Genomic DNA, 27,431 nt, shown 5'->3' with positions numbered 1-27,431 from the left:
TGTAATTTCTTTCGACATCTTTCTCGGTAAATGCTGAAAGATCTTCAAATCAGGAAGGGTACTTGTTTTGGAGGGAAGCTTAATTTTATTCTTTAAATTTATTATAAAACTAAAGAAGACAAGTTTTCTTATGCAACGTTATCACAGATGATTACAACTAACAGCATTTTCTGGAGTTCGTTGAAATCGTCAGTACGGTATAATTAAAAAGCAAGCGGTGAAATTGGCAGGTGTAGCTGGATATACAAAAAAAATTTTATATTTTAAGAACAGGTACCACAGAAAAAAGAATTAAACCTCGGACCTCCCTTTAAAACTATATAAACATTGTGTGAAAATGAAAAATGCACAGGAAGGTCTTCGTTCGACAGTAGTTCGCCTTCGTCCGTGCAGCTCGACAGTCTTACTTGCAAAGTTCTCGCATCATTCATCGGAAGGTTTCAGATCAAACAAATATATGTTACTTATCAAACAGTAAGATGAAACTAACTGCAATTGGTAAACAAGCCAAATCCATGCTATCGGAGCTCATCAATTAAACTAACGGCATGCTTTTCCACTGAGGGCTGACCTTCTTGAGTTCTCGCCAAGTGAGCAGCCTGCGAATACCCATTTATACTCTTGGGCTTGGCGGGCACGGTAAAATTAAACTGTCTTACCCAGGAAAATAATGGAATAGCTTGGACAGGACTTCTGGACCTGGGGTGCAGCTTACTCAGAAATCATCGGTCTAGAGTGACCCACATGGTTTTCAGGAATTCTAGTAAACATTTCATTAACTGAACCACTCACATGATATTGCACACCACTAGAACTACCTAAATGATAACACTGTATCGTGCGTCCAGTCAGTTGTTTAATTCCCCATGGCTTTTCTTTTTTGGCGCGCAAACGACGATTGACGCGCTTAAGTCCTAACAGAGTGAGAGATGTTCTTCTCATTTCACTATCCCGCTGAGCATACACTAGTGGGTTCACACCGCTGTTCAGGTAGTGCACACCCTTAACAATAGCAACAAGCCATGTGAATGTTTTCTGCGACGAAGGAAGACAGTGAAAGCAATAGGCAGCCATGATAGATACAGTAAAAAATGGCACCCAGTTAGCGATGAACAAACCTGTGATGAATGCCACGGTAATAGCCACTTTTCTCTCCCCTTGATAGTATTGGCTCATCGGGCTACCTGTGCTTTGTCGACCCCCTGGGGAGTGGTGCGGGTTACGTTGAAGAAGAGAGCGCGCTACTGAAAAAACGCCCGCGTACATAAAAAACATAATGGTTGCCGGAATTGCGAAACCGATGATAAACATAACGGTGGCATATACTCGACTGTTCCAAGGGATTTTAAAAACAGATGGCATGGTAAAAGACGAGAGAGAAGCCAGTAGGCCGGCGACAAGCCATGCAGATGTTATCATTGCCCGTTGAAACAAGGACGGTAAACTTTTATAATAAAACGGTCGAGAAACGGCTATGTAACGTTCGATACTTATGGCGGTCAAATGGTAAATGGAAGCCAGAGCTGAAAAGACATCGAAAGTTTTGTAAACGGCTTTAAAAGGGACGGAACCATTATCTACTATGACGATGTTGTAGATCCAGATCGGCATCGATATACTTCCAACCAGGAAATCCGACACGGCTAAACTGACGAGAAATGCGTTTGTTCGAGTTCTCAGTCGCCGGTTAATCTTGTAGGATGCGACGACAAGAGCATTGCCAAATAATATCGCAACAGTGAGAAGAATGGAAGGTGCTTGAATGGCGCGGAGAGGTACGTAGTGGGGCAGCTGCCATTTGTCAGTGTCATTTGAATTCTGGATGCTCGTGGTATTAACTAACGCTAGTGAATTCATACAGGCTTTCCTGTGATAACAACTGTGTAAAAGAAAAATCACAATTTTCCACGAATGGTTTCCCAGCTATGTCAAAATCAAATTTCGAATGAAAGCTAAACCCTTTGACTATCTGTCAAGCCTGAAAGCGCATTTCCGCTAAGGATGGCATTTAATATCAACTCATAATTTAAGAGCTTGAAGTGTTTTTCAGTTATTGAAAGAAAGCTGTCAAAAAAGAAAAACCACCTGTCTGTACGTGCAGAATAAATTTACTGCCTTTATTGTGATTCTGTCTTTATTTGTTTTATATTATTTGCTTGTAATCCTATCCTAAAGGATTGCTTGCGTTGCATAGCAACAGTTATGAGTATCAATAAAGGCGTATTGAGATCGTTTCCTTTAATAACTCAATCCATCGAGAACGATGAACTCTAGATTTGTAAATCGATGCATGTTTTCGTGATGAAAAAACAAATTCGTTGTCATATTCTTTTTCTCGTTGCCCTATTCTAAATTTTACATTCTGAGTTTTTTTTTTTCCGAATGTCTTTCCTCGCTGCTTAATTGAAGTCGGTTTCAAGGATGACATATTTAAACCTGGTTCAACTGCAAAAAAAAAACCTTGTTGAGTTTGGAGCTAGCTGTCGCTGGGAAATAATGTTGAAAGTTGTCAAACGAGTTGTTTCAATATAAAATTGACGAATTATGAAGTCATCCATGATAAAAGTTCACGCGGGGCCTTCTGAAATAGTCGCATCAAATTTATGATTGCTGTTTTTCAAAAAACAATTTATTTCAATTTTGCATTTTGTGCTTTTTTTAATTTTAACACATTAACAGTATAAAAAATTCATTATTATAAACGTGAAAGAAGAGATGACCTTCAACTGTCTTGAAACGTGTAGGTACAAGTGACAATCGGCCTGTAACAGACGTACAGACGCCATATTGCGTCATCCTTGATGACGCCAGAACTTCTTCATTAAAGTCTCATTGGCTGATCAGATAACTGGATTGCTCCGTCATGAAATCATCCAATTTTCTATGCACATAATCCCCAAGAATATTTTTATGTCAATAGCGCGCTTTGTTTTGGAGATAAAATGCCCTAAAATTGAGGATCTCCTTCTGACAATCTAGCGAGAAAAGGGCTTTTTTGTTCGTTTATTCTTACTTAAGATGTATTGTTGTTTGTAAAGCCCATTGAGATTACAGGAAGACTTTTCATGCTGCCAATTCTGTATATCAAACTGGCTGAGTTTAACACAAGATACGGGGTCATTAGTGTCTGACGAGAGAAGTGCAGATTAGGCTTGCCGTTAGTACAAGGTGTAACAAGTGTTATTACAAAATTTTGACAATCTTATTGCAAAGAGCGACAGGTACAACTTTATTGCAAAGTACAACGGACAGATTAAAGGCTTATTGAAAAAATACAGAGTGCGTATGGCCAAGCAAAATTTCAAAAATAAAAGTGCCATTAAGAGCTCTAAATTTAACTTCCTTTGGAAATAAGAAAGGAAAAACCTCAAGGGCGAGGATTTGAGAAAACGTTTTAGATAATCTCAAAAGAAAAAAAGCGCAGACTCTAAAACGACGGTAACTCTTGTAAGCATTACTTTTGTAAATGCAAGCTTCGCGTAGACAGCAAAGAACTGTGTTTTAAGACATCCTTTTTTGGAACAACTTATAACTAAGATCGAAGGAAGGACTTGTTTGTGCTGCTGTTCTTGAAAAAACTAGCCTTTTACGCCGATGAAAGCTCTTTCCTCCCGTCTTATGATAAAAAGTATTTACGAAAACAATAACATAACCGCCAAATTGATTTCTAAACGGAAATTTACAAAGAATACTCCGGCTTTCTCTTTGACGCGGTTCCAAGAGCATCCGAAAGATAATAAATAAATATTTAATAATTGGTTCATAAGTCAGCGTGCGTTCATCGAGATATGAAGCACGCAGGAAGTTTGGAGAGCACGAAAGATGCGTAAGAGTTGCTCGAGACGTAGTAGAGAGCAACTCTAGCTTCTTGAGTGCTCTCCATTCCCAAGTGCTGCATATTTCGATGAACGCACAGCTGACTTATGAACCAATTGTTTTATAACATTCAACCCGATAGCCCGTCCACACGTATCCGGATAAATTTGAAAACGGATAAATATTTCTACGGTTACGGGTTCCGTCCACACGTAAACGGCGTTTTCACACACCGAAACGGATAAATTTGAAAACGTTCTCCAGAGTGGATAAATTTGAAAACGCTGGCTAAGCGTCTCCGTGTGGAAGCCTTATCCGGATAAATTTGAAAACGATTTGAAAACGATGACGTAACAATTCAAACCTAGTCCAACGCGTGCTCTCGGTCGTTCGACCATTAATGAAAACATCTAGCTCTAGTTTCGGTTGTAACACAGGAGCAATTATTAAAAGAAGGTTAGCTGAAAGTGCACTGTTTTCCTTGTAGTGATTTTACGACTCGTTTGTAACCTAAGACCGAGTTTGACATCGATGCGCGTGCGTGGCGGCCATGCTGTCACGGCTTTCTGGCCATGCGAACACTGTTGATAAGTTTGAGAAGCCCAAGAGCACAGCCAAGAGGATTCAGGCTCATGTGTCCGCGAGACTGCGGGCACATGTTTTGCTCTAAAGAGCATGCTCAGTAGGCGACGTCATCGTTTTCAAATCGTTTTTGCGTTTACGTGTGGACACCAAAAACGATTCACAAACGGCAACGTGTGGACGTGGATAAATACGGATACGTGTGAACGGGGCCTACATGTTGTAAAGATTTTTTTCTCGAGGGATTTGATTGCTGACGTCATGAGCGTGCACAATAGGAACATGAAGCATGCTCAAGCAATTGAATTTGATTAGACAAATTTACGCGCTATATTATAATGCTTATTGAATTCGAATAAACAGGTTTGATTCCTATTCTTTACGATTGTTATAAATTTTCCCCCATTTCTACACCTTCCCATTTTACTTTCCCACTTCTTAACTTTCCTACTTCTTTACTTTTTCACTTAAGCATTGTGATTACTTCTTTGTGAGTTTTCAAGTTGTCACGTCTGCTGACCTATCTGAACTGACTTTCAAAATTTGAAAAGTCAGTGGGAAAATTTTCTCTGGCGTAAACAATCCTTTATCATAAGACTTTAGATTACAACAATCGTTGCATTATGAAAACATGTAATTCACAAAATTGATGGGACGTGCTATTTTTCCCAAGAAGTATTCTTCCAAAAAGTGTTCGATAGGTTTCATCACATGGAACTTGAAATGCACAATATCACGCTCCTTGTACCACGCTACCTCGGGTCCTCCGGTGCCTTCCGGAAAAGACCTGGTAAAAGGGTAAACATCAAGCACCTCCAAGCCAGCCTGGCACATGAGGGAGGTTGCAAGAGAATTATAGAGTGCCACACGCTGCAAAGTGAAAAATAATAATAATCATACTACTAATAATAATAAGACGGCTTAAGTTTCCAAGAACTGTATTCGAGCTGTTCTTTTGATTAATCCAATTGGAAATCTGACTTAAGAATACATTTTAAGAGGACAGTGCTTCAATTTGTGCAAGTTTCACTCATTTGACGTCATCACAGAAATTTAATTAAAAAAAAAGGAAAATCAAGGACATTTAGATATTAAGTCACCTTTCTCATGGCATTTAAAGTTCTAATTTTTGAAAGTAATCTTCAGTCTTGGGCGAAAATTAAAATTGAATGAATTCAAATTGGTTACGTAAAAGGATAACGCGAGAAATAAACGAACCACCGGCGGAGATATCGAATTTTCAACCCGCCGATGATCAACCAACCATTGGCACGAAGAAAAAAAGCAATAAGGTACCAAAAGAACAAAGAAAAAGCAAATATCTACTTGAAAGTGCCAACTCTAATGTCTTCTTCCCCCCCACATACTTACCGGTAGAGCAAGAAATCTTCGTCGATCACTTGTCAGTTGACTTCCAGTGTCCTTCTCCTTGCTTATAGAAGTGGACGTTTTCCATACTACACGAGCCTTATGCTTCAGTTCGCCTGTACCTTTGTTTCTTTCGTTCAATAGATCAATCACCTTCAAAAGAAGTATACTATAATCTTGTAGTCTGATGCTCTCCATGTAATGCAGTCCAAGATTCAAAATCAACACACTGTTTTCGCTCATATCGGGTCTTTCCAACACAACCCTGAGACTATCGAGAATAATGGACTTATCGAAGTCTTGATCATCCCATTTTGGAAACTGACCGCTGTAAGGGTAAACCCACATTTTACTTAGATTACAAGATTTAAAGATCTCCGTACAAAGAGGTCCATCCTTTATCGATAAGTGCAGTCTTTCGGCCTGTGAGTCTCCATAAATCCACAACTTTTCCAGCTTGGGAGCCGTGATACCCAATTTCATCGGCTTAGTGTGCCCAGGTACTTCTGTAAAGAATTCAAGTGGTTAGAGCTCCCCTAAAGCTCTGTACATCACGAAAAATAATAACATTCACCGTCAGGAGCAGTATGCAAGACGAGAATCACATATCAACCAACTGTCAAGTGATGGCTCGTCACGAGTTCTGTATGGCTCAGCGGTAGATCAACTGAACGGTATGTGCGGGAGGTCCTCCGACTTTAATGCGTCTGCGCAGGGACTCGTTTTCTACGCTCTTCAGTGAATTCACTGAAGAGCGTAGAAACAGACTATTTTACACAAGCTCTGAATTTTGACGTAATTACCGTTACAGTTTTCAGACTTTTAGTTCTTACTTACGTCTACCATTTGAACGACGACTGAAATCTGTTGGTTTATAATAAATTCCCTCACGGGAGTTACGCTAGTTCTGCTTAGTTGCCGTAAACCACAATCCCGAAACATACCTGTAAGATATGGCTTCCAATTTTTTCCAAACCAACGGCCGAATCCATCCCACGTAAATTTACAATCCATGCCACAAGACAAGTTAAACTCGGCAGAGAGGCAGGGGCGGTCTGGTAACTGGTTCATTAGAAATGCTCCTACAGGCAGAAGGAATAAACCGGAAAGGACCGGAACATTGCAACAAACGGCAAATAGGTTCACTTGGACTGTATTTGAAACGGTGCACTTGATAGCTTTTCCTAAAGGGTCATGACGATCAAAGTAATGCGGGAAAGCGTGTCCTTGCTAAACAGAAGCTCAAAGCTCAAACGCAATCAGCGACTGGTCTTAACTTATCATCAGGGAGAAGGGGACGTGGAACATTTTGGTAAAGCGACAACAAAATTTACCTATTCTCCCCTAAAGCTCTGTTGCTTTCTAATGATCTTAATTTTTGGACAGTCCATTTTCTATAGTTCCATCCCTCTTTATACTCTACTCGCGACAACTGATCCCCTTCTGTTCCCCCTGAAAACTATAGAGAAAACCATGAGATCCCCCAAATTCCTCCGAAACCCCCCGCCCACCTACTTTCCGCCCCCAGGGTATAAATAATGAATAATGAGTAGTTCCTTGAGAGTACGCTGTTGAACGCATCGCGACTTCGTGTTTACGATCGGTGCTCGTCACAAATTAATTGCTTTGTGTATATACAGCTTATTTTTCAGTTTGCACAGCAAAAGAAAAACCGTCAGAAACGTTGATCCAGTCAGAAATTCACATGTTCCCTTACCTCTATCGTCTGGCAGCGGAATGTTAATCATAATAAGCTTCCCATTCTGGAATGATTGAAGAAGGTAGTCGTCCTTCGCACGGTTTGCACCGAGTATCCCATCTTTTTGCATCTTACCTTGGGAATTTCCTTGTAAAAAAAAGTAAAATAAGAAAAAGGGACAAACGGGTCGATGCGAAAAGATGAAATAGTAGATCTCATCAATGCGACCGCTGGCCATGAAAGATGGATCGTTTTGATGAGGTTGTAGTATTCATGAGGTGAGGTGCTTCACATACAGTTGGTGATTTAACAGGTCAAAACTAAAAGGATCTGTGGTGGGTAATTTAAAATTGTGGCAAAAATTTTGTCCAAGATTGGGAAATACTTGTTAGATTTATTTTTTTCACTCTTTTTATTACTTATTTTAGCTTCATAACACGAACAAAAGATCCACTTCCTTGGGGACATTCCCTGATGCGGCAAAATGGTTGCGTAAGTCTAAGTCTGGTTGCCTAAAGCTGAGACTTAAGCGACTGGTATCTTTACTACGACTTTCCTAAAACGCCAGAAGAGATATGAAACATTGTGCAAGACAAGAAGGAATGAAAGAAACTTGCTGCCGACTGCGGTGTACGATGATGGTTTTAGAGAACCAACTCAAATTTATGAACATCTATGATTATCAAGCAAGGAGAATCAACGATAAAAAAAACCACGTTTCAGAATCTTGATGCTATATATCTTTAAGTTTTAAGTGTTCAGAATTAAGTTTCAGAAAAAGTAGACAGAAGATGAGATGAATGATTTCGTAATCTGCGCAAACATTTTGGCTCGAATTGAATTCGAATGTATAATGTAATTTATTAAATTACCGTTTTAATAATCTGTGATGACGTCAAATGAGTGAGACTTGCACAAATTGAAGCACTATCCTCTTAAAATGTATTCTTAAGTCAGATTTCCAATTGGATTAATCAAAAGAACAGCTTTCCATGTTCATTTACCTTTGATTCTGTTGTTGAAACACTAATCAAACCCAAGAAAAGCTACAGGACCATTATATGTACAATTTTTAAGCAAAGAACTCTTATCTAGAGTTTAGTATCTTGCCCAGCATTAATTCACATCACAAACAAGACTCCCCAAGGAACTTTTTTTGATTATATTTCAGACATCTTACCTACGATGAACCAATTTTTTGGCGGATCGCGGAATCCGTCACACAGGCTATAGTCCAGAGTGATATCCAACTTATAGGCCCCAGGGTCCATAACAAGAAACAAAAACTCGTAGGTGCCATTTCCGTGATCAAACGTAGTAGGTGACACAGTGGCCGGACCGCGCAGTAACACACGCCAAGAGTCGCCGCCAATGTGCTTCAGTTTACCATTCCGAGTTTTTGTTTGAATGCTGAAACGACTGAACTGACCTGCTGGTCTAATGTCAAAGAACGAAATCGCACTTTTGCCGGCATCCGTTTGGAGCGCGCGTTCAGGAGAAGGTCCATTCCATGAAATATTGTAAAAACATGGTTTAAGAATTGAGTCCAAGTCGACCCGTGCTCGGCGAATTCGACACCAGTATTCTTTGAATTGTTCGACATTTTGGGAAATTCTGTTTGATTCCTCAAGAGAATATAAGTTTCTTTCATCGCTGACATAATTGTAGTGAAGAAGATGAACAGCTACTGTTGAAAGCCAACATTTGACAAATGTTTTCCACCAGTGGACGTAAACCTGGCTCATTTGGAGCATGTAAGTTCCATCGAATGGTTGTAAAAAATTTTCTGCTTTTTAACCTTATGCAAATTATCCACCGGGACACGTTGAAACTACAACAGCTATAACCATAGTAACCGAACACATTTGCTTGGAATGTTGATGTACTTGTGCCTCTCTTTGTTATTCGCCGAGGATTTTTTGTTTTTTTTGTTTTTTTTACTGTAACCTCGTTAAACACTATATACGGCTAGAAAAACTCTGAAACTTAGAATCGTGTTGGTTTTTGTAAAAGCTTTAAATTTCACCTCTGTTTTGCTTCATATTCATGATACGAGAGAAGTCCAAAATCACAATCGACAGTCAATTTACAAAATAAGATGTCATTAATAAAGCATCACCAAATTTACTTGACATAACTATCAATCTTAGTTTAGCTAAAGCTAAGGCCAGACACTTTGCGCACTTCAGTTGAGGCGAATCAAATGCACAACTATTGTTCTTTGATATTTTCGTTAGATTCATGCATTAGCCGAGGGCATGCTGCTAGAATTACATGTAATTGGAATTTGAATCAATTCCGTCGACCCAATTTAATTTAGATCGGCAAAAACTCGAATTTTATTCACGTTGAACACGACACGGCTTGTGCATATTGTTATAATAACAATAACAGTTTCTATGCAGGGTGCTCACGTCACTGGAAAGTGGTATTCTGTGAGGCACTGTATTAAAAAAATAAAAGTCATCATAAATAGATAACAAGTTAAAAACACAAAAACTGTGAAATACACGAAATATGTTAATAAAAGTTGCTTATTATTCAGTCGATAAAAAAACTAACTGTCTTTGCTTAAAAACGAGAAAAGAGTCGATTTCTTTAAAAGAAGTACCTAAAACATTCCATTCTTTTGCACATATGTATAAAAGTCTTTGTTTTCCATTGTTTCTTTTAACAAGAGGAAGGCGGAAATCGTTCTTTCTTCTCGTATTATAACTATGGATGTCAGAATTTCTTTAAATGTTAAAGCAATAATCCACAAGCCCGTGAATGTACTTAGAGGTGGCAATGTATCTATGTACAAGGCGCTGTTGGAGTAATGTTGGCCAGCCAAGAGTTTTTGGAGCATCAGTGGATGAAGCGTTGCTCGGCAAATCGAGGATAACTTTTGCGGCTTTATTTTGCAGTATTTGCAAATCTACCATAATAATAGTATTATCCTTGTCTCCTCAAATGATATCGGCATAGTCAAAAACTGGACTATCAAAGAATTGTACGACGTGATTCGCGCTTCTGATGGTAATAGATGCTTGACACGTCTCAATAAGCGTGGGCACGGTCACGTTTTGGCCAAAGTTATTTCTGCGAATCACTTGGCCATTAACATAAGCTTTTTTATTGGCTCTGTTTTCTTCATTAAATTTGATAGATTTTGAATTAGGATAAGTGTTAGGCTGAACAAGGTGACAAAAAGATTACTGGTGGTTTAGTCTTAGTTACCATGATTACGATCAACATCATTCACACCACGTCCTTTCTTATTAACGAAAATAATAATAAACCTAATAAATAAAACATTTATTCATTCCAAATGATCTCCCTCATCGCTCGGCATTCTAGAGCGGTTCTGAAATTATGGCTATCAGCAATAGCACTACAACTGTTTTATTTCCAGTATTTCAGAAACAATGGAGGAAATTCATTTTGCTTCGAAGACGCGCTGAAAACTTCGCATCAAGTCGAAAGTTTTCAAGAAAGCTGGTGTAGAATTCACCAAGCGCGAGTTCATTTGGACTCAATTCTTAAACCATGTTTCCACAATATTTCATGGAATGGGCCGTCACCTAATCGCGAACTTCAGACGAATGCCACCAAGAGTTTGATTTCGTTTTTTGACATCAGGCCTGCGGGTCAGTTCAGTCGTTTCAGCATTCAAACAAAGACTCGGAATGGCAAGTTGAAGCACATTGGTGGCGACTCGTGGCGCGTGTTGCTTCTCGGTCCGGCCACTGTGTCACCTACAATGTTTGATCACGGAAATGGAACATACGAGTTCTTGTTTCTTGTTATGGACCCAGGGGTCTATAAGTTGGATATCACACTGGACTATAGCTTATGTGACGGATATCGAGAACCCCCGAAAAACTGGTTTATAGTTGGTACGAATAACTATTTATTTTTTAGAAATGAAAGATGGTAGATTTTGCGTTCGTTTAAGGCATAATGAAAGATATTATTCTTCTTGTGACAAGGATGGGGCGATGAAAAAGTTAGTTCCCTCGATGAATCACACCTAAGACCTTTAGAGTACGCGATCCGAATGATCCGCTGCTCTCTTTTGCCTAATGGTTGAGCATCAGATCGCAGAATCCAAAGGTCCAAGATTAAATTCGTCGTGCGGTGACCCAAATGTTTTCTTGAGACCACGCTCGCGACAAATCGAATCTCACTGTTGTGTTTAGTAACCGCAGTTGTTTTTCATCCTACCCGCTTCTTTCATTAAATGGAAGTTCCAAAGGAGAGAATCCTTATTTTAAAAGTATTGTTTTTCCTCAGGGAATTCGCATGGTAAATTACAGAAAGAAGGAATGCTTGGAAAGAACCGAGCCAGAGATGATTACCTTCTTCAACGCTTTCAAGATGGAAAGCTTATTATGATCAACATTCCATTACCTACAGCTGGAGGTAGGATAGGATCTATTACTTCTTAGTTATTTCAAGGAAAAGATGAAAATAAGCATTGGGTAATTCTCGCTTCCAAGGCGAAGGTGCTACGACAATCTAGAAATAAGCCATCAACTAATATGCAGGTTAAAAGTCATTGAACACTCAACGGGATATATAGTACTAATGTCGAACTATCCCCCCACCTCTCCCCCAAACAATGCTGAATTATGTGCGCTTCGTTAAGGCCCTGTGGCAATTGCTCACTTTTACCAACATTGTTAGAGGGGGGAGGGGAGATTCTGTGTGCTCGCCTGAATTGGCAAAAAGTGGTTATTTTAAATATATCTGGGTATAGGTATGTCCTAAGGAGTTTTTACTCCCACAGCAGACATTTAGAGAGGATTTTTCTCGTTCTCAAGGAAAACACCCAATAAAATTACCAGGTACATGTAACATCATTCCAGATGCTAGTCACTCCTAGGTCTCGAAGGATTAATAAAACTGGTTTTATTTCTTCACACAAGTCTTTCAAATGTACATGTAATGTGAAGAGTTCCACAAAAGTCCCGGATGCAGCATCCTAGATTATAGCCTGGTTATTACTTTCCACTTATGGCCGCTACATCCAACCATAGTTAATATCCAATTTTGTGAGAAAATGCGGAAATACATCTTATGATGTGTGTAAATGTTTTTCATAGGAACCTATTTAATAAACAGACTAAACAGGCAATCAAAAATGAATTCACAGAGGATAAGTTTCCTCCTAGACTTTGACTTGACCTGTGGAGTGAAGTGTAACTTCATGTGGGATGGGTTTGGAAGGTGGCTTGGCAAAAATTGGAGACCTTACCTCACAGGTACGTAACAAGTGTAAATTCTTCAAGAGTCCACGTCTGCACGTCAATTTTTGTCCTTTCTGAGTAGTGAAGTGACTTGGCAGTCGGTTGATGGAGACCTTGAACGGCGAAGGCAACGAGGAAGTGGCAAAACAGAAGATATATTGGACAAAACTTTAACTCAGTATATGCGCTTTAAGGCTTTGAACTTTTCTTGAGTTTCCTCTGCAAAACAATACCATGAAATCACCAAAATCAGTGCGCAAGTCTAAGAACAAAAACCCAATCAGTGTTTCCGAGAACTCAACGCTACTCGCACGTTTTGCTGAATTTGAGTTATGGCGCTGTAAGTGGCAGTGAACGCAAAATTTTAACTTTATCGAGGTCTTCCTCGGCTTGGCTGTCATGATCGTTTGAGGTCCCTAGTGACGAGAACAGGCTCGACTGGCCTTAACTAATTCAGAAAATTACACAGCTGCAAGATCATTGATTATTACGATATATAGTTGAGGACGACTAAAATAGAGATATATAGATATATGGGCGCGCGCAGATATGGTATGTCTCTTCGAGTCTTCAACTGGATAGCTCACGGGTGAGCGCAGCGCACGCGTAACGCGTGGTTTTGGTTTTTTATTGGCTCGTCCCTAATCTAAAACCTATTGTCCCGTATTGCCCCTAAAATGGAAAGCCAAAGCTTAAAATTTCCATTTGATCCAGAAACAGTGAGCTTGTCATGGCCAAATCCCTTTCATTTATATGATTGATGCTATCCATCCAAATGTGTATTTTTCTCTTATTCGGATATTTCTAACCACTCCCGATTCAAAAGTACGTCTCCGCGTAAACTAGGGACATTGTGGCTTTTCGGTGACTCAAATGCTGAGAGATTATACGTATCATTGAAGGATGGGCCGCTGTGCAATGAAGTTTTCAAAATTTGTAATTTAAGTAAAATGTGGGTGTACCCGTGGCCGAGCATACAGCCAGTAGCCTGGGACGACATGGATTTTGAACCCCAGCAAATCTTAGATCACATCCGAGAAGTCCTGGAACGACCTGAGATGAACGAAAACAGCGCAATGATTCTGAATTTGGGCCTGCATTACATGGAGAGCACAAGCTTAGCCAACTATCGGATTCTGCTAAAAGGAGTGATAGATCTTTTAAACGAAAGGAACAAGGGAAATGGTGAATTAAGGTACAAGACTCGCGTTATTTGGAAAACCACAACTTCAATGAATAAAGAGAAAGACATTGAAAGTCGACTAAAGAGTGACTGGCAGCGATTTCTGAACCCAACGGTAGGCAAATACTTAGTTTAATACTTTTTTTTTTTTCACCATCCATTCCCAGGCTTTCTAGCGTGTCCAAGTACTTTGAGATTTTCGTACTGTCTTGAACAATACTGAATCAGTACTGAAAATAATGGTGGGTTTAACAGACTTTTTTTGCGACGCAAAAACTGAAAAAAAATTTTTTTGCAATCTTGACCTTGCTTGGAAGGCTTTTGATGTACAAAGAGGGGAGGTTACTTAGCTCACCAAAATCTCTTTTTCTTTTCAGAGAGTGATACTATACAATACCTTTGCCACTTCCCTTATGTGCCAGGCTAACCTCGAGGTCCTCGATGTTTACCCATTTACCAGGTCCTACCCAGAAGGGACCGGAGGACCCGAGGTAGCACATTACAAGGAACACGATACCGTTCATTTTAAGTACATTGCCATGAAGCCAATTGATATCTTTTTGGAAGATTACTTTCGAGGCAAAGTATCGCGTTCGATAAATTTAACGAATTACGAATTTTCTTGATTAATTTTCTCCAATACGGCGGCAGTAAAGTGGAACCACCCGAATCACATCAGGTCACATCATCGTCACATCGGACCACGTCAAATCATGTTAGATAACCTTACATCACATCACATCATATCACATTGCATCGCGTCATGTCACTTCATATCATATCGCATCACGCAACGTCGTTATATCACGTTACATCACATCATATCACATCACATCAAATCAAATCATACTGCAATACGTCATGTCACGTTAGATCACGCTACATCACGTTATAAATTATCGCATCGCCCATCGCCGGCATAAAGAGCCACACCTTAGTGTAATTTCTATGGTATGACGAATTGCATTGACATGTTTTGCTTAGTTTATGGTGTAAGGAGGAGATGATTTCCTTCTACAAATATTAGTTTGGCTTGTGATGATTCCCCTCTATTTGCGTATGAGGCATCTGGACCATTTTTGTTCACCTTTTCATGGGGACTCAAATATACTTTTTTTTCTTTTTTTTTTTTACGTTTTTACTCATCCAAACAAAAATTTTTCTTTCTTTCAAAAAAGACATGAATATTGAGCGCTTAGACAGTAAATGAGCAGCTTTATGCAACCGCATTTGTCTTAGAGTTTCTGGATCCTTTAAAAGATATTTAAATGATATTTAAAAGTACCCTTGCTATCAATATTAAATTACGAATTCGAAAGGTTCTGGTTTCTTTCATTAATAATGAAACGCCATAAGTTCCTCTCAGTAATATTTACTTGAAAATCATATTTTTGAGATGTGAATGAAACGTCATTTATTAGGTGCTCTAACAACGTTACAATACTGAATTATAGAGATATTAAATAAACCTTACGGAGCCCCCATCGTGGTTTCAATTTATCGTCAAAGTTATGAATTTTAAGGATAAGAAATACACTAACTGTTTTATAACCGGATAAAAAAAGGCTTTGAGTGTCGATCTTTCAGCAGTGAAAGGGCAACAGACACTTTGATTTGTGGCGGACAAATTTGCCTTACAAAGCGTCGGTGAACTTCACTTAAGATTGACAGTTTTACTAAAGGGTGGATTCTATGAAAAGCCGAGGAGATTTTCTACGGATGTCATCAAAGGTCGTTTGCGTCTCAAATATTTCCTGTCTTGTGGCAATTCAAGTATACTTTCAAACCGGATGCTTCTTAATTATGCTGGTCATGTTTTAAAAAGAGGCTCTTTTTCGTTGGCCGCAAGAATTGTGCGAAAGGTACTCAAAAAATTGGACAAGTCTTTTATGAAGGGTGAAATTTTTTCAACAAGACGTATTCTGCTACTGTCATGTTCTTTGACGGAAGATTTTGCATTTCTTTGTTTAACTATTCATTTGAATAAAATTTGAAAGGTAATTAGACTATCAAAGGAAAGAGCTGCCCGATAAGACGTTCATCAGGAAGAAATTATTTTTGCATTGAAAACTTCTCCAATTTTTAAGGTGGAGCTCTCAAAACCATCTTTAAATCTTCTTTGCTCGGTAAAGGAGTGCGGTGATGAATACGACTTCCGAGGTTTCTGATTCATCGCGCTCACCATCGTATGTTTTGCTGGTGTTTTCTCAGGCCTTAGCTTTTTTCATCATTGTAGGAAACTCTCTCGTGATAACAACGTACAAACGCAATGCTTTTCTTCACGTACTAATATCTTTATCGTGAGCTTGGTTGTTTTAGATTTACTGGTCGGAGCTGTATCCGTGCCGATATGGACTTATCTCACGTTTGTTAATTTCCAGAATATCCGGATACATTTGCTGGAGATTTCTTTTTGTTTTGATATATTTAGTGCCTTGGCCTCTATCTTTTATTTTACGGCGGTTACTATCGGGCGTTGCTATGTTATTTCGAGGACATTTACCTACGGCACGTTAACGAATCGTGTGTACAAAATCTTGATATCAACAGCATGGCATGTAGCAGGGATCATGGCCGCACTCTCGTAAATGCAAACATCGATAACGCTTAAAAGAGCATAAACAGTATTCGTTTCTGATGGAGTGTTTTGACGAAACAACAAAATTACTCTAACTTAAATCGCGACAAGGGTATCAAGTACTCGTTGCTTCTAAACGCTTCTGGCCACTAAGATCACAAGATTTGTTATTTGCACTAAAGTGGTTCCAAATTTGATTCGACTGAATGGTCGAGGTCATGATTGTGCCTTGGGTTGGTATAGAACATTATTGTGTCGGCACAATAATATATGTAAGACGCTGTAATTTAGATGTTGCACCAGATAACTCGCTCTACATTACAAGAAAATCACCCAGTGAACAAAAGCAAATGTCCAATATACTTGAAAGAAAACCTGAAGAGGGAATGCTCTAGACATAATAACTTTGTTCATTTTGACAGAATATTAAATCTGTAAATAAACCAGGGCAAGCTAGGGCAAGTTCGAATTCCGTCTGGTGTTGTGTCCAATGTTATGCCTAGTGAACCGTTCGGAAATCACGCTTTTATTTTAACGTTGGCAACTGCATCTGGAAGGGGCAAGCAGAACTATAAATCAAACTCGTGGAAGCTCTGACAACGATCCATTGATAAAAAAAACATAGAAAGTGAAGCGGTAAACCACAACACATCCGAAAGCCCAGGTTGACAAAAGGGGATAAAGATATTTCGTTGCTAAACAAACTACTTGGAAAGTAAAATTTCGACGTGTAATCCTGAAATAGCACCTTAAACCTCCGACCTTATGCTCACACTATCAAGTTGGTTTTAAGAATGACTTTACGGCATTTCTTAGAGCATGCATTCTCGGCCTAAATTGAGGTATTGGTTTTCGAACACTATTTTGATTAATTAAAAAGGTAGAACCACCTCAAATATTCCATATTTCTTTGCCAGTAATGCATCATCAACCATATAGAATCGTAAAATTTAGCACAAATGACTGCACTTATGCTTGATTTTGTTTGTTGTTGACATTTTAACGACACTAAAAAAGTTGCCTTATTTCCTAGCAGGACTATCAAATTTACTTCGCTCAATTCTGTTTCTCATTTTCATATATTCTTCTAACTTAGGACAAGTGTCTTTAATCGGACTTTCGGTCAACAAAAAACGTAAAAGGAAAAACACAAACAAGCACGAAACCGCTATTTTCTAATTATTAATACATAACTGAAATTTTTTAGAAGAGAGGAGTTTGAGCCAGTTTGGACAGGTTACTTAACGTGCATACCAGAAGAAAAAAAAAGCGAGATAATTTAATAAAGAAAGAAAGACAGGGAGAGAGAGAGGAAGGAAATATCTCATAACAACCAGGTTTATAGTATTCATATTTTCTAAACAGCATTAGTTAAAGAACTAATGAGTACTGAATAAGTTAACATAGTTGTAACAAATTAGCCTTTCAATTCGAAGTAAAGGCCGGCCTTTACTTTCTACGTTTGCCTCTTGTGGACTCTTCATGCGGAAGAACTTGTCGCTAAATATTTAGCAGAATTATTTCTCGTATCTATGCGGTGCCCATTGTAAATCACAAAGTCCATTACGTTTTTCTTTACGCCTCACAAGCAAAGTATCTCGCAAACTTAATCGAGAGCTTGTTCCATGAAAGTTTAGGCACTGTGAGGTTCTCCGTGATATAGCCATGTCCATTTTTTAAACTGATTTTAAGCATGGCGGTATTATAACTACAGGTCACGGAAGCTTTCTCTTTTGTAAAATCAGATGATCAGTATATCGTTGGAAATGTTGTCCCCTGAGCAGTCTAATCTGTAGAAATGCCTTTATATAAATATTTGTCAGTTTCACGCAGGATATAAACCTCCTCAGTGACAAAGATAGACACTTAGGACCCGTTGTTTACACGAGGTCTAATCCAAACCACAGTTTTACGCAATCAGTGGGCTTAAAGCTTCCTCTACAGGAGAGTTGATTTAATTGACTGAATTTCCTTCCACTATTAGCTGTCGGTTCCCATGACACAGTTGGAAAAAAGAGTGTTCAAATAAAAGATTCATTTAAATTTAGGATTGTCTATGACGCGGTTTTGGTAAACAACGGCTAAAATTGGTTTAAATCATGAAACCTAGATGTCTGAATTACTTTTCTGTCGTTCTTTTCGTAATTCTCAAAGGCTACAAACAGCTTGGAGCATCGACGTTTTAGCATTATGCGGTTCTCCGTGCTAAAATATGGCCATGTGTAGTTTTCATTATGCAATGTGATATTAGAACTGTAGCCACAACAGCCTTTTCCTTTATAAAAACCAGAGGATTTATTGTGAGTCGTCTTGTCCTCTGAGCAGTGGAATCTATCGGAAATTTCAAGATAATTTGGTTTTATAAACTGAGTTTATAACATTTATTGGCCACCGTAGAGAGTTTCTTGAGCCATCCTTTGAAGCGTTAGCCCTGACTCAGGATAACGCTCGCCGGAAACGTTAGCCCTTCGTCTCTACTAATCAGGGCTCGTAAAGTTTATTTTTGCGCTTGAAAGTTAAGAAATAACTTGTAATACTCCTAATGAAGCAGCACCACAGTTTGTTTAGAAACTTACTGCCTTTCTTTAACAGTAGGAAAATGTGCTTATAAGTATGTACCACTTGCAAGTTGGAGATTACCTCTTTTGTGACAAAGCTTAATTAACATTAAATAATCGCCAAACGAAAAAAATTTGTCCGTCATATCAATTTTCCTATATGTTGGTATCATTTAATTACTTAACTATGTTATTCAAAACTATTTTCAACCTTTATTGTAGTCATGTTGAACTCCTAGACAATATTCTCTTTATTGTGTGAAGGTTAATTGCGGTTCAAAGCTGTTCACGAATTTGGTGCGAAATTTAACATATTTTATCGAAGTTTGGTTCGAGTAAAGAGTAACACAATTCTCGAATCCTTCCACGTATTTTTCGTGTTTTCGCGAAGGAAATGCCTTTGAAATAATTTAGTGACGATTGCTATGGAAAGAAATCTTAGAAATGTCTTGAAGCTTTCCAATCATTCAGGCAATCTCAGCCAGAATTAACAACAGGGTTGATATTCGTCGCATAGCAACAGTTACGGTTACGATCCGAACTAGTGGAAACTTTTGCTCTTGGACTGACAAAGCATTCAACTGTAACGTCTGCTGTTTCCAGGTGTCGGCGAATATTTAGAAGAAAGAAGATTTAGCAATTTAACTTCGGATTTAAGTTCAACGTGCCTGCATAGAAGATATCTTGAAAAACTTCAGTGTTCTAGAAGACTTGCATGAAAGATTCTGCACAATAGATCCAGTTTTGCCCACGCGATAAGTTAGATGGATATGACGTTTATTCATGGTTCAGTTGAGCTTTCAACTGTGAATTATTAATGTTCGTTCTTGTTTCGTGCGTTCTGCATTGCGGTTTCGTTTGTTGATTTCTTAAATAGACACAGGCAAGGGAGAGGTCTTTCAGTTGAGCACTAGTCTCGGAGAGGTAACACGACTATAAATAAGCTTTGGTGAGTTAGAAGGCCACTGTTAATTTCTTTCTGTGCTCTAGTTGGAAATTTAATTCCAAGCGGTGTTTTCCTACTAAAAATGCAAAGCTGTCCCACAAGTCAGTGAATTTCTAAATTCAACGAAAGAAATTTTTATTAAAACAAGAATCGTCCGCAAAAGAATTAAGAATATTACGAATAGAAATCATGTTTTCTATGCTTTGAACGATAAAATTCATGCTTTTTTTTTTCGCTGTTCTTACCTTACAACCCTCTTTTATGTTTTTCTTTAAATTTTTATTGCTGATGTTTATCTTCATCTTGCACTTAGGTTTTTTATGGTTTATTTTTGTCTACTTGATGTGTTTCTTCTTTGCCCGGTTTTTTTCTCGTATTTTTTCCTTTTCTTTTTTTTTTCCTTGTTCTCCTTCACAGCTTATCCATTTTCAAAAAGTTGTGCTCTATTTGCTCGTGATTTTCAACAACTATTTACAATTCTTTCATCTATTCATTAATTAATTTCTCTGTTGCCACAGATCCTCGAGAACCTAATTATCAATATGAAGTGGGCAATTCTTTTGGCGACATTTATGCTTGTTTTACATCAAACAAAAGGTAACGCATTCGTTGTCTTGTCTTTATTCATCTTGATTTTAAAATTATGATAATTATTATTTTTCCCGAGGGCTTCATGAATTGACGATTATATCGAAGCATTACGAAAAGCAATTATGAGATGAAAGAATTTAAATCCGCGATTTCCTCGCCGGTTTAATTTGGATTCGTTAACATTTCATCATCATAAAGTGCCTCTTTTCTCACAATTACAACTAAATGGAATGTATTGTTACCCATCATAAATGAAAGAGTTGGAGTTCAAAATTGGTTTTTTACTCGCTCTCAGGTCAGACGTGGGCCTCAGTGACTTGTAACTCCAATCACACTGTGAGTATATTGATCTCAAACGTGGATGATGTAAAATTTTGGGACCCACCAGAGTGGAGAACATCGACAAACACTGCAGCGTGTCAACCCACACTTGATAATGATACTGAAACAGTTACCTATGAAGCTCTATACCTCCCTGACTGTGCTTACGAGTCAAACCAGAAAGATGGAGAAGTTCAATACATCCTCAAAATCAGCGCTGAAAAGGTTTCAGATGATTCAGTTACAGGGCAGTTGCGCACTTACGACCACCTGTACTACGTCACGTGTAACTACGATAACGCAGGCAGAGCTTCGGCGAGTTTTGTGCCGATCAAGAACCGAGGGGCTAACGACACAGGTATACAGATCTGGTTAAGATAACAGCATGTATAATTTACATAAAAAATCTTAGAATGTATTCGTGCAAAGAGGAGATCCCTGAGGAGCGTATATCAAACCTTTGCCACCGAATGTATTGACCAGCCTTCCCTCGGTGGCTGATGGAAATAAAAGGAACAAATAATCTCTTTGGTTTCAATTTGATATAAAAAATAAAGTGGCGGAGAAACATTTATAAGAGCCTGGCATGAATTTGAAAGACAGTCATGTGTACAAAATGCATTCGTATTTTATTTTGTGATTGAGAAAGTTTCACTTCTCATCCTTATCAGTACAGGACTATTAGAGCATGCCGGTCCAAAAAGAGTTATTATCATCAACTAACCTGAAAAAATGTAGAATTTTCAAATCGTCTTTTTTCGTCGATCAGTAATCTGCTACTGGAGTAGCAGTTACAGATCAGTGAATAGATGTCTCAACTACACTTCATTCAGTTTGCTAATCTAGCCTTGCATTTATCAGGACGAGCAAAATCCTTGAATAATACAAACGTTTTCGATAAAGTCTTTTGAAATTTCTTTTGCTTTGTCTTACTTTTCCTTACTCACTTTTGTGGTCTCTTTTGTAATTTTCAGATGACGGAGTTTTCACCTTTTCTCTCATGGCGTATAGCGACGAAGCACATACTACGCCGGTTTCCAACCCTGTTGCTCTGGATGTAGAGATTTTCTTCAAAGCTTACTTCGAGACTCAAAGCAGCGCCCCCAACCTTGACTTGTACCCTGTGCGATGCTATTCATCAGAAAGCAATGATCCAGATGATACTGGTGCTAACTTTACTCTTATAAGCAACGGGTAAGAATTTCTGTCATAAAAATTTGCCCGCTAAACATGACCAATATGTAATTACGACAACAATGATAATAACAAGCAATATTAATTTTATAAAATTTTAGACAGAGCAGGACCCACCTCATCGAAGAGCTCCTCAGTGAGGTCCAGCACCTCAAGAAAAGGAAATGTAAAAATATTTGACGAGGTTAAAAATGAAAATCATTTAGAAAGATGTGGATTTGAATATGGTGGCATATATGCATACAAATGTACAAATGAACCACATCCAAAATTCGAATTTTAACCGTGATTTATGAGGTAGTCGCACCACAGCTCAGTTTATTCCACTAATTAATCAATACTTCTGTGTGTGAACCGTCGTTTAACCCAGTTCGTGTTGAATTGTCTGGTATCATTATTACTCCCTGTGGTTCTTAATCTAAGTAAAAGATGGCCGCCAGTGTAGACCCCAGATAGAGTGACACTTACCTTAATTAAAAAGAATTTTGCCAGAGTATCTGTGAGATATTTTCAGACTACTGATCAAACATGAGTGAGTAACACTGTTTATTTCTATAAGAAATAAAGTTCCCCTTAAATAAAGAAATCCATTCACAATTTTTTTCAAGTTTCTCGCTAATAAATGGCAAGCCTTCCAAAACTCTTGTTATAACCTACCATTGTAGTTTTCGTAGGAAGCTATTCTTCAATTGTATGCTGTATGCCTGGTATCAACTCAGTGAAGAACATACAGCCGATGCTATGGATTTACCTGGATCTTGTCCATTTAGAATAAAATTTGTTACCTCAAAGAGTAAGAGAAATTTTGCTTACTTTACTTAGTTATATGATTTTTTATCATTTCATCATAGTTGTGGCAGCGATTCTGTCAGCCAAGACCTCGACGACACATTGTCATACAATTGTACCGTCGACAGCAAATATGAAACATTCTCACTCAAAACTTATCGGTATTTTGGGGCAGAAGCAGGAGACAAAGTTTACATCCACTGCGATTTCAGAATTTGCTTGGCAGATGTAGACAATACCAAATGTGAATGTCCAGATGATGCTGCCGCTTGCGTAGGTGATCCTTCCGTTGATGTTACACCGGTGGGGCGTAGACGTCGTTCAATCTCTGATTCGGTGGATGAGTCACAGCTTTATCGTGTTGTCTACGGTCCATTCACCTTTCAGCAGGAAGAACTGAACAAAGATGAAGGTAAATGATAATTCACAGGGCTTTTAGCCATAGGACGGGAATTTTGTTAGGTGCTTTCCACATTCTCTGCTAACCAAGACTGGTTTTCCATGATAATTGACCAAGTTACAAAAAAAGGCCGCACGGGGCAACTTGTAGAACCTATAGAAACGGAACGAAATGTAATATCATATATCGTAATGATGACTATAGAAAATTAACGAAGGCTGAATAAGAACCTCTAGAAAGACTGTAGAAATGTTCCTAGTATCTCTGCCTTTATTGATAGACATGAAAGGTTTAACATTATAATCTACTTACGCCCCCGATGGTTTAGTTCAATGATTAAACCTGGAATCTATTTGCTTCATTTCAGTTGCACCTAAAGACCAAAAGAAGACCCACCAGCCTTCCCAGACTGTACCAATTGTTGGGGCAGTATGTGGTGTTGTGGCTGTAGCTGTCATCTGCGCCACTGTTTACCTTGTCATTCGCTATCGCACCAAGCGCACACAAAATGGAGATCTTCACGTGGTCACCTAAACTCCAAACACAAATAAGTTGTGTTGTGCAAACGCACGAATATTATGTTTTTTAATCCAATGTCCATTTGAATGGTGTGACATATGAAACAACTCGATAGGGTTAAGTTGAGTTGTGGATGTTGATTAAGACAAAATTTTTTTCTTTTTTTTCAAACGAATAAATGATTAATCGGCTTTTTTCTTCAGATGATGGTAGGAATCAGAAACAGTTTTCAAAGTTAATCGAATTAATGTCTTGACTTTAGTGCCAAGGTTGATTTCATAAGCTATGACAGTGGAGTCGTTGTACTCCTATATATGCCTGTCACACTTATGTGCGCGATCCAGATTAACAACCAATTTTTAATCTCTAATTGTTTCAACATCTTATAAACTTGCACACAAGCCTTATAGACAGCGTTAAGTTCACACACAATTTCAGACATTGTGAGGAAATTTATTACGTATGACAAACTTTACACTCTATATGCAGCAAAGCAACGGCAGCGTTGTGATTTTGCTTACGTTTATATGATATCTAACCGAATGCTAGCCATAGTAAGTATACCCAAGTGGCATGCGGGCCTAGTTGCTTTCCCGTTAAACTGGCTCAAGCCTTGTAAGAGGCACCAGTACCAGTCTAATTTTTTACAATTTTTAGGAATTTTGAGCAGCATCTTAATAAAATATAGGCGCCGTGATGAATTCATTATAAAACCTTTGTGTTTTTTTCTTTTTGTGAATATTTGTGTTCTGAAGGGCGGGATGGCCATCTTTTTTCTTTATCTGTTAAATCGGGAGGGAAGTTTCGCTTCACTCTCATGGCATACGAAGAACCATTACTTTCTCCAGTGATACCCAACGCTGCAAAGCTGGATACTGAAATTTTATTCAATGCGGAGGCTTCGATCCAAAGCCTCACACCCAGTTACCCTCTGACTGGCTCGTATTTTCATAACCAAGCGAGTCTGACTCGTTAAATCATATAAATAAGTTAAATCGATTTCTTTGTTATAGCCACTTCAAATATTCTCTCCCAACTCATTTGGTATCAAGCTTGTTTTCCGATCACAATTCAGATCAGTTAAGTCGTACTTCCCAAACACAGGGGTCAACAATTGGGCATGCGCAGGGGATCAATTTCGGCCGGCTACGCGCCAATTTCCCGCGAAACGTTTTTAAGGAGACCTGACAAAACAATTGCTGTCCCGCAAAATGCGCAAAAGAAATTGAAATTTTATCAGAAATCTTTAAAGGTATGTAAAAAAAGGAAAACTCGAGTCTTTTCAGGCAGAGAGCTTATTCAATTACGGGATCCTACGGATTTTACCATTTTGTTTTGAAATTGTCTCTACAGAAAATAATGCCGGAACTAAATGGCTTCAACGTTTTGCTTTTTCAGCGCGATAATGCGGTAAAGAATTCGAAGTGCATGGCATCACAAAGTATTGAAATCTTTTGATGGTTTGGAAATATTGTTTTTCGCGTTCTATTTTTCAATCAATTGTGCTCTTCAAAGAAAGCCAAGACGTTTGATTGACATACAAGTGTTCTCAGCCAATTAGAATTTTCCATTTGCAATTTGTTTGGACAAAACTCCAACCCCCTCCCACCTTCTTTTCCCAATGGCCAAATGCTCAACGTTTCCGAGACATTGTCTAACAGAGAACATGGCATGAGGTACCTACATCACAGATGACACAGCACTGAAAATTCAAGCGTGAATTTCATGTAAGACAGAGTTTCAAAATAGAGTCCAAAATATTGCACGAGTAATTGAAGCGCAATGATTTACTTGAAAGGTCGTAACTGACTGGGATAATTAATCAATAGTAAGATGCGAATTGCCTAAACTTTATATATTGAAAATTTCAAGTTCGTGTCACCTAGAAAATCGAAAAAATGATAGGCGTAAGGCTACTTTAAAAGGCTAAAGGTTAAAATATTCTCGCAGTTAAAGGCGTTTTTTGATGACCTCGCCCCTCTCCCCCCCGCTCTTCATTGCTTCTGTGCATGTTTCGGTGTGATATTTCGGTTAAATCGACACAGTCACAACTACTTAACTATATGAGATAAATTCCTACTGTGCTTCATGTGCTTCATCAAAGGGGTTCTGATCGAAATTCGGTGTCCGTGAAGCGTAGTTGTTTGTGAAGTCGCGTACTTGCACATAACTGTTGCCTAGAGACGAAGGTTCGATAGAAGACCTCAAGAAGTCTTGATTCGCTTTGAAAGTGGAGATATCTTAAAAACGTGGGATCAAAGAGGCGGAACGTACCAAAGCGTAGCGGTTACAGGCTCAAGCAAAGAACCACAGCAGAAGTTTGCAGGCGACCCTGCTATAATCAACGAAATTACAATTTCTTTGAACACCTTGAATCTCACACGGACAACGGTGAGTGCCTGATTCATGTTTTAGACCGTCCATAAAATAATTATTTAAACATATCTAAAACAAAATTTGCCAGCCTCAAATACAATCGCCTCGCGTGCAAACAATACGTTCTCAACAAATGTTTTTCTTTATTTTCTTTTACTTTCGTTGCCAAGTTTTCGATAGCCAGAGCAACGAGAAGGTGAAAAGAAAGACGACTGCATTCCAAATGTAATTAATTTACACAGATATGTCGAGAGAATACAAAACATGTCATATCTTCGATTATTATCACTATTTCGGGCATTTTGGTGCATTTTGCAGGATGAAATGGAGATGTTGACACATTAAAATGTTCGTAAATTGCTCGGCTCTCAGTCGGGGCCAAATTTTATTAGTGCTCAATACACTGGCCATGTTTTAGCACACACGAAGAACGAAGAAATCCCGAATTTTCCATTTTCATCCTTTCTTTCGCTCCTGAACTAAATTATTACGATAAATAACTTTGGATTCAAGAATTTCTTTCGTTCTAATTGTGACAGTTTGACTGACATTCCTTAGCTTTAACTTCATAAGTTGGGTAAAACTATAAAAAGCTATTAAAATTAAATGGTATTGCTAAATGCGAGTAATATATACATCCCCATAAATTACCAAATTTCCCGCAGCTTATGAGATTCGATTTTTATCGCAAGGAAGTTTTTCATGTTATGTCACCTGAAAATGACTCTAGCACTTTTTCGAATAGTTCTTCACATCATAGCGTTATGAGACTGGCCTCAATTTGCTCGAAAATTAATTGCGCGAGGATATCTTTTTTATATGTATACTTTCATTTCGTTCCCATTATTTTCCTGCAAAAACATCTTAAGCAAATTCAGCCGAGAAAAGGCACTAAAAGACAAGAATTTTTCAGGTCGGTCTTGATATGCATATAAAATAGGTAAAAAAAATATAACATGCATTATGTTACTATGTTCGAAACGTTCGAGAAGATTAGGAAGTAGAGAATAATCTTCAGAAGTTTTTAAATACGGGGAATTAATTAAGCTCAGTTTTTAAATTTGTTTTCTTAAAATTGTGATAAGAAAATAGGCCTAACATATGCATACTGTTCTTTTCAATATGTGCAGTTTCTCGAAACCTATACTCTGTGCGCCATCAAATAGACGAAAATATATATTTATTTTTTTGCAGAGTTTGATGCTCGTGTTTGATTCATGTAGGGTTAAAATCGAAGAAATAAAATCATACATGATGAGTATTCGCTCAGTTAAAATTTC

The 27,431-nt window shown here is 38.3% G+C and overlaps 4 protein-coding genes across 6 annotated transcripts; 2 read left to right on the top strand and 2 right to left on the bottom strand.

Moving 5' to 3' along the window:
* Nucleotides 1-65: 65 nt before the first annotated feature.
* On the bottom strand, nt 66-2,370 carry LOC113677540 (histamine H2 receptor). Its single transcript, XM_089211201.1, has one exon. The coding sequence runs from the start codon at nt 1,855-1,857 to the stop codon at nt 712-714; it is 1,146 nt and encodes a 381-aa protein (XP_089067327.1). The 5' UTR covers nt 1,858-2,370; the 3' UTR covers nt 66-711.
* A 2,334-nt stretch (nt 2,371-4,704) lies between these two features.
* LOC113677559 (uncharacterized) lies at nt 4,705-9,356 on the bottom strand. 2 transcript variants are annotated; one of them, XM_089211290.1, is made up of 5 exons: nt 8,646-9,356; nt 7,484-7,612; nt 6,711-6,950; nt 5,770-6,272; nt 4,705-5,268 (listed from the first exon to the last, which is right to left on the bottom strand). In XM_089211290.1, exons 1-5 carry the CDS (start codon nt 9,217-9,219, stop codon nt 5,020-5,022), a joined length of 1,695 nt encoding a protein of 564 aa, XP_089067416.1. In that variant the 5' UTR covers nt 9,220-9,356; the 3' UTR covers nt 4,705-5,019. The 2 variants fall into 2 exon arrangements, with proteins under 2 accessions (XP_089067416.1, XP_089067417.1); XM_089211291.1 differs by having other exon boundaries at nt 6,711-6,848; nt 8,646-9,354.
* A 1,405-nt stretch (nt 9,357-10,761) lies between these two features.
* On the top strand, nt 10,762-15,360 carry LOC113677543 (uncharacterized). The gene is made up of 5 exons (XM_089211329.1): nt 10,762-11,343; nt 11,741-11,869; nt 12,553-12,712; nt 13,496-13,994; nt 14,257-15,360. Exons 1-5 carry the CDS (start codon nt 10,776-10,778, stop codon nt 14,503-14,505), a joined length of 1,605 nt encoding a protein of 534 aa, XP_089067455.1. The 5' UTR covers nt 10,762-10,775; the 3' UTR covers nt 14,506-15,360.
* A 2,307-nt stretch (nt 15,361-17,667) lies between these two features.
* Nucleotides 17,668-24,488, top strand: LOC113677525 (ZP domain-containing protein-like). Of its 2 annotated transcripts, none has more exons than XM_089211301.1 (6): nt 17,668-17,794; nt 20,480-20,558; nt 20,848-21,231; nt 21,848-22,067; nt 22,919-23,268; nt 23,624-24,488. In XM_089211301.1, exons 2-6 carry the CDS (start codon nt 20,504-20,506, stop codon nt 23,788-23,790), a joined length of 1,176 nt encoding a protein of 391 aa, XP_089067427.1. In that variant the 5' UTR covers nt 17,668-17,794; nt 20,480-20,503; the 3' UTR covers nt 23,791-24,488. The 2 variants fall into 2 exon arrangements, with proteins under 2 accessions (XP_089067427.1, XP_089067428.1); XM_089211302.1 differs by lacking the exon at nt 17,668-17,794 and adding an exon at nt 19,534-19,964.
* The last annotated feature ends 2,943 nt before the right edge of the window (nt 24,489-27,431 follow it).

The sequence above is a fragment of the Pocillopora damicornis genome, chromosome 7, assembly GCF_964200805.1.
Source record: "Pocillopora damicornis chromosome 7, jaPocDami1.2, whole genome shotgun sequence".
Lineage (NCBI taxonomy): Eukaryota > Metazoa > Cnidaria > Anthozoa > Scleractinia > Pocilloporidae > Pocillopora > Pocillopora damicornis.
This window is presented reverse-complemented; position numbering and strand designations above follow the sequence as displayed.

Coding starts and splice junctions, on each gene's coding strand:
- LOC113677540 (XM_089211201.1), bottom strand. CDS start 1,857: ATGAATTCACTAGCGTTAGTTAATACCACGAGCATCCAGAATTCAAAT.
- LOC113677559 (XM_089211290.1), bottom strand. CDS start 9,219: ATGCTCCAAATGAGCCAGGTTTACGTCCACTGGTGGAAAACATTTGTC. Junction 6,951..7,483: donor TCCGCTGCCAGACGATAGAG/GTAAGGGAACAT, acceptor ATGACCCTTTAG/GAAAAGCTATCAAGTGCACC. Junction 6,273..6,710: donor TTGGAAGCCATATCTTACAG/GTATGTTTCGGG, acceptor AATTCTTTACAG/AAGTACCTGGGCACACTAAG.
- LOC113677543 (XM_089211329.1), top strand. CDS start 10,776: ATGATCTCCCTCATCGCTCGGCATTCTAGAGCGGTTCTGAAATTATGG. Junction 11,344..11,740: donor GAAAAACTGGTTTATAGTTG/GTACGAATAACT, acceptor GTTTTTCCTCAG/GGAATTCGCATGGTAAATTA. Junction 13,995..14,256: donor AGCGATTTCTGAACCCAACG/GTAGGCAAATAC, acceptor TTTTCTTTTCAG/AGAGTGATACTATACAATAC.
- LOC113677525 (XM_089211301.1), top strand. CDS start 20,504: ATGAAGTGGGCAATTCTTTTGGCGACATTTATGCTTGTTTTACATCAA. Junction 22,068..22,918: donor TTTACTCTTATAAGCAACGG/GTAAGAATTTCT, acceptor ATTTCATCATAG/TTGTGGCAGCGATTCTGTCA. Junction 23,269..23,623: donor AGAACTGAACAAAGATGAAG/GTAAATGATAAT, acceptor GCTTCATTTCAG/TTGCACCTAAAGACCAAAAG.